Genomic DNA, 15,686 nt, shown 5'->3' on the forward strand with positions numbered 1-15,686 from the left:
TCAGAGCGCCATACCACACCACAGATGTGTCCCAGCGGTGGGTGAGGAAGTGTTCCTCACAGCATCCCCCTCAAGTGCTCATATGACTGGTTTCCCGGGGATTCTACCCTCCCGTGGTTGTAGCTCACCGTGCTCCAGTGTTCCTTCGCTGTGCTTCTCGCTACTTGATTCTTCTCATCCACGAGGACATAGGACCTGGGTTTTCCTTTGCAACAGAGGGGTTACTTTGTCCTGGAGACAGTCACAAGTGTGCTGTGAGCTGCCCGCACCCTCGAGCTAAGCTCCTGGGCGCAGCCGGCTCAGGCTGAGCACTGTGCTCAGGTGCTTGGTGTGCTCAGCCTTCACTGGAGTTTTGCATTCTGTTCCCTCTTGCATTGGCTCAGCGTTGTCTGTCCTGCCCTGAGTCTTCACCCTAGTTGTATCGTGTTCTTGTCTGATGTGTCATGAGGATGTTTCATGAGAGTTTTTGTGCCACTTGATTATTTTTACAAATCTCAAAATCTTATAAGTAAAAACTCAAGAAAATGAAACTTTCAAAATAGTTGAATAAAAGCACATTTAAATGTTACTTTTAGGACTTCTTATCACTTTCCGATCTTACTAATTAGCAGACATGACGTTTGTTGAGACATGTGTCTGTTGAAGTGAAAACAAAACTAAATCCTTGAGCAGGGCACCCAGGGCTTTTGTTTTGCTGTTTTGAGACAGGATCTCTGCAAGTACCTGCATCTCTTTGGAACTTAGAGCCACCTCGCTTCAGCCTCTAAAGCTTCTGTGCTCAGCCTATTTCAGAGTCTGGCCTGGGTACCTCCTTATCTGTGACCAGTGAGACAGAACGTGTTCACAACGCTATCTGAAGCACTTTATTGCTTGTGAATGGACAGCAAGACCTTAAAGAAGCAGCATTCATTTTGAGCTGATCCCCCAAGCTCAGGAAAGATGTCTGAGACAAATGGAGTCCCTGCTGTTCCACACTTGAGGCACAGCTGAGGGATCCTAAGAGGCAGTGACCCAAGCTTACATTCCTCAAGGACAAGGTTCAGTTGGGGCAACGTCTCAGAACATATCCTGTTTCCAGAGGATCATTCAGCCAGTCTTTCCTCATGAGGATGTTTCTGCTCCCAGTCCCTTCAACTGTAATCTGCAAAGGGGAGGAACCTGTATCGGTGAAGGCCTGTGGAGAAATGCCCTCCGTGTTACCATCTTATAGTCAGCATTTCTGTGACAGATTTGTGTCTTTAAAAATCACTTGTCTTTTCCCACACCATCCGTGATTTAAAGTTACAGTTAAGTATGTCCCTAATTCTGTAAGAATTTCTGAGTAGAATCAGAGAAAATCTCCAGCCTCACTCCCCCAGATCGAAAGCCACTTTCACGGGCATGCGGGGTGCCTGAGACTCTGTCCTGTGTCATCCTGGGAAGATTGCTCTCTCTCCCAGAGCTTTACACTGCTGTCTGGTGTCTTCTGCCATGAGAAGCCATGTACCAGCTTGAGAGCTTGTGGCAGCTCAGGTTGGTAATTCCCTTTATATCAAGATGTTTCCCTTCCTTCCTGCAGACTTTGGTAATGAGACGGGATTTTCCCCTCTTCATTAGAAAGTTTAGGTTTTGGCATGTACTCGTAACAAGCACCTAGAAAAAAAATACCTAATTAACGTATTATTTGAAATCAACTAAAAATATATTTTTTGCTGATAGTATTTAGTCTGCTAATCTCCACAATATCTTTTTACTTTATTCCTAACAGTACATGTTCACTTAGTTCTCATTGAATGATTTGATGACCTTACATATTCTGTGCTCTGACTTCTTACATGATCTATTCAAAATAAAATGGAGAGGGTGAGTCTTTGCTATCCTCTTACCCAGTTAGTAGATTAAAATATAAGTGTATTAAAAATAGAAGACGGTAGATTTCATCTGAGAAACTGTAGACCTCGTAATACGCTCCCGTTTCCTACGCTGGCTCATGACTGCCACCCCTCAAAGTAAGAAGAGCCTCCTGTCTGCACCAGCTCGGCCGCACTCCTTCTACGCGACGACGACTGTCACCGTGTTGCCACAGATGGGACAGAATTACAGCTGCTCTTTATTTGATCTTCTAAAGCTCCAAAGATGTTCAAGGATGCCGCGTGCTCAGTCTTCCCATGCTGCTGTTTGTCCTTTGGAAAGGAAACCTAATTTGTAACAGATACAAAACTATTTGTCATTTTGCAGCTTTGCCAAAAATAAATGAAAGTATTAACGACTACAGCTCTAAGCAGCTGTTAATAAATGGGGGGAGGGCTGCTGGTGAGAGACTATGTGAGGATGTCGAACTGTGTGTGAGGGGTGTGCATGCGTGTGTAATGTTGCCTTTCAAACAAACATCCACAAACGTTCTATATATCAGCAAAACCAACTGCCACTCTCCCTATGTCCAAAGAGACACAGCCATCCTCTTAGAATATTAGCATTTTAAACAGACCTGTCCTCGTCACACTGGAGTTGTCACTATTTAATGCTATATTTTTAAAACAAGTTATGCTAGTTAGCTAGTTGACATTTTATATGTCCAGAGAGTGACTTGGGACCACCTTTAAACACTGACTTTAAAATGTTATCGTCCTGTATAACCTTTCTTCCCAAATTGAAAACTAGGGGAAGACTGTATTTGTTGTAAACAGATTTGCTCAGCCCGTCTGAGAAAAACCCTCTCAAAGTGATTTCCATTCATTCTTATGTGTGCATGACCAAACTCATAGAAAATAGTCACATGTTCACTTTAATTAGAATGTATGCATTCCATATTTGTTTAATTGGAATACATTTAATTATATATGTGTCCTAATTAAAAAGAGCATTTGAATAACTTCAAGGGCTAGAGATAGTTAGAGCAGAATAATTGGGAGCTTCCCACATACGCGACATAAAATGGCTTTTAAGGGGTTTAATTTTCCCATTCTACACTCTACGACCAAATTACTGTATTTTATAAAACCACACTGTGCGCAAATTGCCAGTGCTCGTGGCTCCTGTCCTTTGCATCCTGAAATTCTAACCTTCCTTGCCAAGATTTTAAATGAATGACTGGAGAGGGTTATTTTAAGTTATGATTATACCAAATAAATTAGCCAATTTGAATGTTGAACTGTTGTGTTTTGGTTGGATCTGAGGGACCCATAGAGAATGAGCAAGCTTACCAACTGGAACTATGTTTTGTGTCCTTGTGTAGTAAATAAAACTCTAAAACTGCACTTCCCCTCTCTCAGCGTAGCTCTAATCACGTGGTAACCTTTTTCTCCCACAGATGAACTAGATGTTTTCAGATGCCTAGACATGTGCACAGGCTGTGTCCCCAGGGATGCCTTTTGGATGTGGCTGTGGTCACTAATGATGGAAAATTGTTAGCATGTGTGAGCTGTTCCTGCGACCCTTAACTGAAAGAAATTTATGGTGTGAAGTCCCATCTCCTTAAGGACAGGTGTCTGTTTCACAGTTGGCACTCTCCAAATTGGCCCAGTGATTAAGTGGCCACCGACACAGATCTAACCTTTAGCTCCCAGAGATGGGTCCCCTAGGAAATGATTAAGGTGCACCTGCAGAGTCGCATCTCAAGGCTGTGTCACTCCTGCAGCCCGAGTTGTCACTTCATTACAGAGCATTTGGGGATGCTGATGCAGTGTGTTCCTATGCCAAAATACTTCCCCAGGCAAGCACCAGCCCTAATTCTTTAATGGCGAGTCGCTGGGAATATGGCTGCTTTGATAGTTTGTATCTTTCCTACTCCAGAATAAGCATAAGTCAACATGAAGGCCTATGTCAGTTAACGGTCTGGAGAAGTTGAGCCTGTGGACAAGTTCATTTCAATATGCCCACCTACTACATTCATCTGCCACCTGGAAAATGCCTGCAGTTTGCAGTGCTGTCATGTGTGTGTAATCTAAATCAGACCAACTGGATCACAATAGAACAGGAATTATCCAGCAGTATAAATTTTAATGCCCATGTATCTGTAATTAAAATGTTTTACTTAATAATATATAAAAATTCAAATATTAAGCACTTAATTATCACTTTAACCATTTTTCAACTATTAGATAAATACAAAATAAATGTAGAAGTAATATGAAACTTATTTACATAGTTGTTGGTTTGCTTTTTAATCAAAGTGTTTTATATCCAGTAGTTTCTTTTCTTTCTCTTCCCTTTCTCTCTGGGAATAAACACTTTTGTCATTCCACATTGATTTCGTTTGTGTACCAGGCTACAGATGGGAGTTTACCTTTCTTTATTTCATATATTAATGCTCAATTCCAACTCATGCCCAATTATATTACACTAAATTAACATAATTCAGCAGATGTTGATATTTAAATGTTTTCTGGCATTCCAATCTTGGCCAGCTGTATCCGAGCTTGGGGAAAAGGCAAACATTTAGAGGGAAATGCTGAGCATATGCTTAAAGTACTAATTAGAAAGGTGGAGCGAAGCAGTCCATTCTCCGTCCTAAGGACAGCAGAGCTCAGATAAGGGGTTTCAAGGTTTAACAGCAGGCTGTAGTATAGGCTCCTAGACTAGAGGTTTGTTTTAACAGCAGGCTGTAGTATAGGCTCCTAGACTAGAGGGCACAGGAAGCCTCATGGATAGCTTAACTGAATTTCAAATTCAGTCCTTAAAAATTGTGAACGATCTGCTTTACTGAGCCTGAAAGGGGCTCTAGTGAGTCCATATTTGCAAACTTGGAAACGTGAGAACCAGAAGATAAGGTGGGGCTTGAGGGCTAAGTGATTTCAGTGCGTTACCGTGAAGAATGTTTATGTGGAAGAATGCTACGGAAAGCCGAAGCTCATATCTGCCAGTCAGCTAGCTCGGCCTCTCTTAGATAAGTATCGGTGTATGCGAGGGATAATGGATCAAACAGGAAGTGCACCTGGAAAGTACAAGTGGCCGGCACTCCAGAGCGTGTTCAACAGCTTTTGCCATCAGAAATGTGTAAATCAAAACTTCCGTAGAATTCATTCCCTCGTCCTCCAATCAGAATGGCTGTCAGGAAGAAGACAGGTGGCAGACAGCAAATGCTGGCTAGGAGGAGATGCTAGTACATCATCACACGTACCTTAACAGTCGCGGTAACTCATTAGCAAGTGTGCGTGCACATGCTAATCTCATGTGTCTTCTCACCAGCTGCAAATCCTGTCTGCTAGACACAGACACCCTGACTATGCCACTTCTAACTTTCTTGGGGCATTTCCATACATGTGTTTCACGAACGTTATATTCACCCTAGTACCTTTTGCTACTCTAACCCTTAAGCCTCTTGCTGGCTGCTCTACTCCTTCCAAATGATCTTGCTCCTACGTTCCTGTCTTTTTAAATATAGCTGCTCGTGCTCTCTGGTGGGGTGGGGTGGGGGCCTAGGTCTATTGTCCTGCATTTCTGTCATTTCTACTCTTCATTACCACCCCATTGTACTCCCTCCTCCTCTGGATAGAGAGGCTGCTGCCATTGTCTGGCTTTGTGGATGACACTGCACACGTGTGTGTGTGTGTATGTGTGTGTGTGTGTGTGTGTGTGTGTGTGTGTGTGTATGTGTGTGAGTGTGTGTGTGTGAGTGTGTGTGTGTGTGTGAGTGTGTGTATGCATGTATGTGTGTGTGAGTATGTGTGTGTACATACATATACACACATCCCGTGGGGTGTGATGACTTGGATTCCTTTGTGTGTGTCCTCAGGAGTAGTTTTTGTAGTTTAGTAGTTTTGAGGAATTTATGCTGATTTCTGTTTCTGCCAGCATTTGCTCCGTGTGTTTCTTCCTGACAGCCATTCTGATTGGAGCAAGCCAGGGCTCAGTGAAGATCCCGTTTGCGTGTTTCTGATGACTGCAGATGTTAAACGCATCTTCCGTGAGTTGCCCACTTGCACTTGCCTGATGTTTAGGTCATCCATCGATTGACTGATCAAATTATTTGGCAGCTTCTGACAAAGTCATAGTAACACCATCATGTTGACTTTAACAGTAAAGTAATTCATTAGCACGTGTGAATATACATCCCAGTCACACATTTCTCTGCTGATTTTATTCTTTAATGCCTTAAATTTCCTTACACTTAACGAATTTTCCTTCCATACATATCCTGTTTTTTTAAAACTTGTTCTGTTGTTGTTGAAAACATCAGATTGGACCCAAACTGACAAGGTTTTGGAAAGAGCTCAGTTATTTTTGTTTTCTGTCTTTTGGCATGAACTTGGTAATTAAAATCTGAATACACAAAACAGAAGGAATCAAGATGATGGTCATGTGAATAGCCCAGTCCTCTGGGAGGAGCCTCCATTAGGCGAGCTCCTCTGTCCTCTTTGCCCTTGTAACTGGCATTTAGATCTAGTAAGCCAATCTCCAGGTTCCTCTTTTGTGGCATTCTGTTTGTCAAAGGGACACATTGTGTGTTGTCATTTATTAAGCTCTTTGTGTTTCTCACTGGAATGGTGGCAGTGCTCTTGGTTTGGTTTGGTTTGGTTGCCCATCTGGGGTTACTTCTTTGTGGTGTAGATGATGTAGAGAAGGCCTGGTGAAGGCTTGGTGCAGGCCCTTCCTCTCAGAGCAGAATTTGTTGTTTTAGACAGCGGTGTGTCTCTGTCCATCAAGTGTTATCCGAATGGTTGCCGAGTCGGCCCACTTGAGGCAGCCACTCCATTGACTCCAGTGTTCCTTTACCACAAGCTTTGCGGTTTCCATATGGAAACCATTTAGATTACCAGGGCATAGTTTTGAGTCGGGGTCTTTTCTGGAAACCAATTAGTATTTCTCTTTTCTTCTCTTTTCATTTGTTCCTGGTAGAAAGTGTGGTGCGTACGGATAGTTCTAGCTCAAATTCAGAGCATGGTGTCCTGTGGGCTTGCCTTTGTCAGTTTTCATATATCTGGTTTTGAACAGCATTAAAGATATTCCATCTCAAGCACGTAGAAGTATTTATTTTCTATGACATACCAACTAGCAGTCTCAAAACCACACCACTGTTGTGCGTGCCAGCCTTCTGAGATTTGCTTTCTTATCCTCTCTGTTTTCCTGAGAAGGAAAGCCAGGTGCCAGAGTGTTGAGCATTGCCTAAGACAGCACAGAAGCAAAGATTGAACTTGGCTCCTTGGCTGTTTGGGCTTGCAATCCTAAACGCTGTACACACTGACTGGGAGGGAGGGATGAATGAATACAGAACTGACAAAATGTTTCCTCGCTTAAAAAAGAAATCCCCCTTTCTTTTTTTTCTTAGATGGGGTCTTCTTGTGTGGGGTCTTCTTGTGTAGTGCAGCCTGAGACCCTGTATTCTCAGCCCCCGTACTGCTAGGCGACGAGGCCTGCGCCATCACAGCCGACTTCTCACACAGCTGAAAGGCTGAGTGTTGATGGTGTGTTTGAATTGCCCTTGCTTTAAACTTAGCCCTGGGCAGCAGATCTTCTGGTCGTCCCCGTTCCAGATGAAGACACAGGGAAAGGACTGAACAGTGTTCCTAAGCCAGTGGTAGGTAGTTTATCAAAGCGTATTTCTAATCCCTGGGAAGTCAATTCTCTTGAGCTGGGGATGCAGGTCTGTTGTAGACGGCGCATGCTTATAATGTGTGTGGCCCTGGGCTCAGTCCCCACCATTGTGTGTGTGTGTGTGTTGGGGGTGGGAGGTGGATGGTCATTGGCAGTTAACCTGCCTACTTCCCAAAACCTTACATCTTGTTTTTATGGAAACCTTCTTAGTCTTCTGCATTAACACCTTAAAGACCATTAAAATTGCTATGTGTGTCCAAAAACATGAAAACATAAAATTACAACTCTTTGGATGACTGATCATCTAACATGAAATATCTAAGATTTAAAAAAAAAAAAAAAGACAGCTGTATATGTCTGCCAGAAGTACTGCATGCAGGACAAAGGAGAAAAAAAGATTTGTATTTGAAAATGGTTCTTGTAGCATGGTATTTTTCTTCATGAGCATTGAAAATAACCAGTACCCCCCAGAGCTCGTGTCTCTAGCTGCATATGTGTCAGAAGACGGCCTAGTCGGCCATCATTGGGAAGAGAGGCCCCTTGGTCTTGCAAACTTTATATGCCTCAGTACCAGTACGGGGGAACGCCAGGGCCAAGAAGTGGGAGTGGGTGGGTAGGATAGCGGGGGTGGGGGGGGGATATGTGTGGTCTTGGGGACTTTTGGGATAGCATTTGAAATGTAAATGAAGAAAATACCTAGTAAAAATAAATAAATGTTTTTAAAAAAAGAAAGAAAACAAGTTTTTTGAATGCAGTGAGTAACAGACCTGGATTAGAGAAGTTATAAGGGAAATTGATTCAAATATTTCAGTGTTAAAACAACACGGAAGAGTAAACTGACGCTCTAGCTTTCTGAGTATCTCAAGGGCATTGAGTGAGAAGACTGAAAGCTTTCTGTCCACAGCCCTACACTCAGATGCAGGATCATTCAAAAGAGGCAACACCGTAGCATTAGGGTGCAGGTATGTATTCTAACACTGCTGACCTGAACACAAGGCATTATACCTCATAGCCTAAGACACTCACCATACTGTAAGGAAGGACTTAGAGTTAGTGAAGTTAGAATCAATAAAAGTATAAATGGTATATAAGAGAAAACTCTTGTAAGCTGTGGGCATGACTAGTTAAATTTCATTCAATTACTATTTTATAAGCATATGATATTATCAAGGATGCACTTGCTGAAGGAAATATTCTTCAATAAATCAGATGTGGTTCCCACTGCCTTTATGGCATATAGTCTATGCTGAACATTAGCCCATGCCTTGATAACCGTAGCTTAAACTAGAAGACCCCCCCCCCTTTTATTTTCTAAAGAATGAGCAATTTCTGCAGCAGGAATCCAAAAGGCCATGTAAGAGAGGTGGCAAGTCAGTTGACTCTAGTAGAGTTTCACTAGTAAGCAGTTTACTCAAGATTCAGTTAAGTGTGTTTTCACACGGTAGTATGACTCAGTAGCAAAGATCTGGTCACATTTTCACAAGTTCCCAACATTCTGTCTGTTATTCAAACAGTGTGTCAGTTTGTTTCCCTTTGCTTTTTTACTTACTGGGCAAGTCCACTTCTGACACCATCATGACTGTCATTCCTCTGTGTGGCCAGAGTCACTGGACAGGGCATAAAACCAAAGCAGTGCTCAGTCCGAAGCCAGGGTATCACAGCCCAGTCATCAAGGAAATTACAGAGCTGGCTTCAGAGAATGTGGTCTGTCTCGCTCTGCACTTTGGTTAGCATCTAAGAAAGGTTGAAGATTTGTTAGTTATTGAATGCATTCCAGTGAATTGCAATCACCGTTGGAGAAACACTTCTTTAAGATTCCCGTTTCTTTGCAGTGGTGAGGGTACACCCTCCCAGAGGTTTGATTTCACCCACAGCAGCTTGCTAGGTTCCGAGAGTTAGACATGGCTGTCAGCCTGGAGTTGTTTTTCATGGTCAACTGACAGATCCTTCTGATCTGAAAACAACTGGAGGCTGCCGTCTCTGCTAAGTGTAATGACAGACGTGCCACACCGATGTAGATATAGAGGGAAAGAATCTGCAGAGACATGGGCTCAGAACACTCGAGAGAAGAGGAAAATGGCCCTCATGTCCCCGAGTGAACCGTGAGCGAGAAAGAACCAGCTCTCCAAGTGAAGGCAATTTGGGGAGTAAGTAGACTGTTTCTGCGCTAAAGTTCACACCAACACGGAGCCTTGGTAAGCAACTAGAGAGGCTCTATAGGAACCAGACAGGCATAGAGCACATACTTGCATGGTAGTCCCTGTAGGTGAAGGTAGCTCTTCCCTCCAAATGTGAGTGTGCTCATCCGCGACCTCAGGCCCTCCAGTGAGTGCTGCCCTGCTATAGAAGCCACTCCCAGTGTCGCACAGCATAACGATGCGGCAGTAGTAAGACTGTTCTTCCAGACTGTGGATGCTACACCTCTGGTTGTCACAGGTGTCCATCACCAAGCCAGGCTTTTCATGATGTGCAGAATACACCATAGCAGAAAGCATGACAGGCCTATGGCATGGAATCTTGACCAAGAGAAAACCATGGTAGTGAGCTCACCTGAGAGCCAGTAGATTTCAGACCCAAGGGCTTGTGAGCATTTACGTCTGAGATAAACATGGGTGTTTTGTTCTAATGTACTGTTATATAGGTGAAGCAAGCAGAGCCGAATGCTAAAGAAGAAACAGTCTTTCCTGTTTACCAAGAAACAACAACTACAACAAGATAATTGTTATTTTAAATGTCCTGTTTCTGAAGGATCTAAGATGTGGGAAACATCTCAGTGAGGTGGTAGTGCAAGGATAGCTGAGGCCTGTCACTGCGGCTGGGCACCCACTTCAAGGTACTGACCTAAAACATGACTTAGTCAAGGAGGCTTGCTGTGGGATGAGGCAGAATGGGAAACCAAGTGATAAAAGTTTGAGAGAGAAGGCCAAGACTAACAATTCCAAATGGAGACTTGCTATCTGTGTCCTAGGAGAACTGAGACAGAAGAGGCTCAGTAGATCAAGGGCTTGCACACCATTGTGAGGACAAGAACTTGGACTCCTCGACACCCACATATAACCCAGGTCTATAATCCTAGCTCTTGGGAGGTGGGGACAGGAGATTCCTAAAGCAAGCTGCCTAGTCAGACTGAAATGGGCAGCTCAGGTGAGCCTGACTTAGTGGAGAGCCTTTGAGAGGGACACCAACCCCTGAACTATACGTGCAAGTACACATAGGAAGGGGAAGGGGGTGGAGAGGACAAGGGGATGCTTTAAAAGAAAACACTGGGAAAAAGGGATTTGAGTCCTTGTCCTATTAAAGTATTGCTTGAAGGTTCCTTACACTTGTGTGCATAGGAAGCAGAGGAAGCAGGGCTGAGCCCACCCGTCTGTTCAGTGTAATCTGGGGAGACATACTGACAGAGGGTAAGGGGGAGGGAGGGCCGTGCGAATCTAGAGAGGGATGGTCACACGGGGTTGTGGTTCGCAGCGCTGTCCGTCCCTCTGCCACCCGGGCACTCCTGCAGTGACACCGCAGACCCGGCTCACTTGTGTGCAGCTGATGCCCTGTCCAGGCAGATATTGTCCCAGCTGACAGTGAGCATTCTTGCCAAATGCTGCGGCCGTGGTCACATCTGCTTGTCTTCTCTCTGTAACTTGTCCTAGGCCTTGGGAGCACATTGTATCCAGGGGGCAGCTTTGCAAGGCCTGATGCTCCGAAAAGCCTCTCTTTGTAAATGCATGCATCAAGGAGACAAGTTCCTGTTGTCTTGCCTGTAGTATTATTGTGTTTGACGTGGCCTGCCTCGGTGCTGTCAACCCTGTCAAAGCCACACTGTCCTCTCCGGCAAGGTGCTTCTCTGTGGGGTTCGCCATCATAGTCTTGTTTTGGGTGTTGTTGTTGTAGATTACTTTTTCTTCCCTCCAGATGATAAGATATTCAGTTTCCTACACTGAAGCCATCTGAGAGGCTGGCTGGCAGTAAACAATAGGGAAAGTCACACACAGGTTATTTAAACAGGGTAAGAAAAGTGAAAGGCCCCCCAGAACTCGGGTCTCCTTGTGGTTAGTAGACTACTGTAGGAAGCCTCGTCTCCAGTTGTTCTCAACAGAGAAATCCAAGCAGACTTGTCCCTTTGTCTGCTTAGATGACAGGAGAGTCTAGACTGCAGCACAGACTCATGCCTAGCTCCCGGTACTGACCTGTGGATGCTGAGCAGAGCCTTGAGCCACCCTCCCATCTCCTCTTCCAGGCAGTCTGCCGCTGGCACAGATTCACTGCGCTAGGCACTGGCAGTTTTTAGACAGGGCCTTACCAAAGGATAATATAATATTTTAACTTTAGATGTGTTCATCGGATATTGTGTTGTCTTTAAAATGCCCCAGTGCCTTTCCCTCCTCCTCCAAAAGGAACTAACTTGCTCTCAGCCTTGTGCTGTGCAAAGACAAACAGCTCAGGTAGACTAAAGTCACGAGGCTGCCTTTGAGACATTCATTGGTTTTAAATTAAAATCATAACTGCCGTGTTTTACATTAGCAGTGACACCTGAATAACAGACCAAGCAGTTTGTAGTTGCCCCACCACCCTTGTCTGAAATGAGGTAGGAGAGGGGCCAGCCTCGGATCAGCCTGCTGGTCATATTCCTGCTTATCAGCAGCCCAGATCTCCCCACGTGCATGGCACTCGCTGTCCGATGGACTTCTTCCTTCTGGCTCAGATCTTAGGCTGCCAAGCGCATTGCCTCTGACTGTAGTCTCTGTGTGCAGTTATTTCCCCCACTGTGTGCTTGGACTGGGTGGGCAGCATTGTTGAGTAAAGATGGCATTGTGCTCTCTGTAAAGATTCTCAAGTTTTAGAAGAGGGTGGCATTCTTGAAGTCTGTCTCCCACAGTCTTTAGAGTGGACCTTGCTAATAAATTTTGAATAGTGTGAAAAATGAAGTTCTAAAGATGAAATTAACACCTTTAAGTGCTTGGGCTGTGAACAACTATTTCAAGAACAGTGTTATGTAGAAGCCAGCAGTACTATAGTCAGGGCAAATGCTCAGGAGGGGGGTAAAGTGATGGCTGCATGTGGTTAAAGAACTGAGTTCCTTTTCCTAACACCAGGGAAGAATTCGAACATGCTGTCTCAGGTCTAAGCTCAGCGTCAGGACAGGAAGGCAGGTGCCCTTCGAGTCACGTGGAGAATGCTAAGGACACCAGACGTTGACCGCTGCTTCCTCACAAATATGCGCACGTGTGTGCACACACACACACAAACACAAAGAGCGAGACCACGGGTACACACTAAAAAACAAATAAAACCAGTTTCCAGCATTTTTGTGTTTTCAGGATGATCTCTTCCTCTCGTCTTCAGCAGGCATCCCTGCACTGTAGCTGAGGTTGCATCCCTGCCCTGTAGCTGAGGTTGCATCCCTGCACTGTAGCTGAGGTTTTCTGTGTAGGCTCGGGAGAAGGTAAACCCTGATAGCAGTGGAGTGAAACTCGGGAGAGCAGAGCCGGGAGAGCAGCTCAGTCAGTAGAGCGGTTCAACGCGCGCGCAGACATGGCTTTAACATCCCGAAGGAAGAGCAGGGCCTGGCAGCACGTGACCATGGTCCTGGTGCTACACAGGCTGAGACACACTCTTGGGACGCCAGGCCAGCAACAAAAGACCTCATTTCCAAACAGAAGACTAATACTTGCCTAAGGAACTTTCCCTGAGTTGGATTTCTGGCCTCTAACATGGACACACACCTATGCACACAAGCTCACACAAGTGATAAGGGCAGTCAGGGGGAGGAATTTTATTTTTTATTTTTTTTACAAAATGGTAAGCTCACAACTGTCCTGAGAATAAAACACAGAAGTATTGGAATTTATTGAATTCATTAACAGGGATAAGGCAGCTGTTAATGGGATTGCGGACGAAAAGCCAGACAAGCGCCAGTTGGAAGAGCCCCGGTTTGCAAGTGAGCTTGAAGTTGGCCTGCCTGGCCAGCTGCTCGGCCCGAAACCTTGGCTCCACCTTGCTGTAGACAGGGGCTGTTACTTGTTCCTTCTGTTCTTTATACTTGAGAGTCCCCATAGGAGTGTCCCAGGGGAATTGAAACTCAATGGCTTAAAGAGACTCCAAAGGTATACCTTTTCCATTGAAGAAAGAAATCCTACAGAGTGTGTGTGTGTGTGTTTGTGAGTGTGTGTGTTTGTGATCTCTACTAGTATTTAATAGAGCTACCCTTGCCACCACCACTGCTAATTACTTTGTTGATTTTCGGCATCATCTTCCTGTTTAGCTTTGTAATTATTCTTGTGGTAAGCGCTGACTGCCCCTCTTTCTTCGTGTCTCCATTTCTCCCTCTCTACTCTTGTCATTTTCTCCACCTGTATAAAAAGCATGTGCTGAGTTCACAGTGCAGACTCATAAATGCTTGCTGAAATAATCTAGTACAAAAACTTAACGATCTCTGTGGTTTCCTTACAATGATTTAAATGTTTATATGGTTTAAAAACCATAATCATAATCATTTATTTATCTTGAGATCGTGAAGCAATATTCCCCTCTCCAGTTCAATAAATGTGTTATAGTTTTGTGTGACAATAACCATTTGGGAGCAAAGCAAAGCAAAATTATCTGTTAACCCACTAATTTTTAAATAGAAATTTAGTCTGTAAAAATGGATTAAGTAGGAAAGGAAAACTAATAGATCCTATTGCTTATTGGACTACACTGCAGGCTTTGTGCTGTTCCTGCCTGCTGTATTATGTATCATTCATTGTAGCTGCACACGTGTTTGGCATAATTTGTTCAACTGTATACCATTGGCTCAGCAAAGTTTTTCATTATATTTCAACATGAATATGTGTATAGTATAAATCTATACCACTGTCTTTATATCACTGTACACTTCTGAAATGTCGGGCTATTTTCCGTTTGGATTCTTTAAGACCTCATGTTGCCACCTCTGTGTAAGCGGAACCCCGCATGTCCTTTAAGTGAACACTTTACATTATTCTGTTCCGTGATCTTCAGTCCCTATCCCAACCTTGCGTCCAGCGCTACGGTCCTGGGAATGAGAGCAGAACCCTTCTGTGGTTTGTAAAGTCTGAAGATTTTCTTTCTTTGCATTTACCCTTTTAAGTCCTAATTGAGACACTCTTTATAAAACTTTTTGCAGAATTAGGTAATTGTAACAGGCTAACTGGTTCCAAAATTAACCAAGCTGGCCTTGAGTTCCTGTGTACCATGTTTTATGCATCTGTAACCTGGATCGTGGGAAGCTACTTAAGAGCAGCAGCCAGGCATCTATGCATTCGACGTGTTCTCTCCTGACGAGTAAATAATTAAACCATTCTAATTGTCTGAGTTATAAGACAGCATCATCGTTTCCTTCCATCTATTTAAAATGTTTTCAAAGAATTCACCACTGCATAATATCCTAAAAGAAATTGATCATGCTTTGCCTGTAATAAATGTCGTCCTGACAGTAACGCATTAGCCACCAATTGATAACCTAGCAACAATATTGTGATCTCTTTAGATAATTAATCTTCGCTATTTTCCTGTCAGAAGCAACAGTGCTTGATTTTATGTTGAGCCAGAAAGATTGCCAGTTTTGAAAATTAAAAAGCATTCCTTTTATATTATTCATCCCAGTAACAATTTATGATGGTGCATTTAGCTGCTGAACGCTTGTCAACAAACGTAATTATGTTTCGATATAAACAAGATTGGTGGTTTTACTATGCAGCTCCATCTTTGGTGAGAATGTTTTGATTTAGGTTCAGATTATACAAGCTGTGTGTCTATGTGTCATTCCCCTCCTTTGTTAATAGTTCTTGTTTCTTCTGATAATTACTTGTAGGCAGACAAGCATGCATTTAGGATCCTTGTGCACAGGAGACATCAAAAGGAGAAGGAAAGCTGCCCCATTGCCTGGACCCACTGCAGCAGGTAAAACAGAGCGGGTTGGAGTGGGCCACATAAATCACCACAGAGAAAACAGGCGATTCGGAATCACTCTCCTCCATGAGAGGCATGGCTGCAAGACAGTGTAAGGCAGCTCATTTGCCTTTCCGTAGGATGTATAGCCTACGGAACCTGGCAAATAGCTAATCAGTGAGACACATACTGGGCACCCACTCAGATGGGTGGGGTGGGCAAAGATACAGAGACCTCCAAAGCTTGAAGAAATTTTCAGACTCGCAGGGGAA

At 43.9% G+C, this 15,686-nt stretch overlaps 1 protein-coding gene across 7 annotated transcripts in view; it reads left to right on the forward strand.

Annotated features, from left to right (window-relative positions):
- Gpatch2 (G-patch domain containing 2) overlaps positions 1 to 15,686 on the forward strand; it is a 145,425-nt gene that overhangs the window by 119,618 nt on the left and 10,121 nt on the right. For 6 of the 7 annotated variants that reach the window (XR_015048613.1, XR_015048614.1, XM_085843676.1 and 3 more), the window contains one exon: positions 15,338 to 15,426. Coding sequence is in view for 5 of the 7 variants with exons in the window: in XM_085843676.1 (XP_085699802.1) it covers positions 15,338 to 15,426 (89 nt within the window). In the remaining 2 variants the exon portion in view is untranslated. Of the gene's footprint in view, positions 1 to 4; positions 3,982 to 15,337; positions 15,427 to 15,686 lie in introns of those variants that run through there. The other variant, XM_085843685.1, reaches the window with a different exon arrangement.

The sequence above is a fragment of the Mus caroli genome, unplaced genomic scaffold (genome assembly GCF_978045245.1).
Source record: "Mus caroli unplaced genomic scaffold, Mus_caroli_1 scaffold_1, whole genome shotgun sequence".
Classification (NCBI taxonomy): domain Eukaryota; kingdom Metazoa; phylum Chordata; class Mammalia; order Rodentia; family Muridae; genus Mus; species Mus caroli.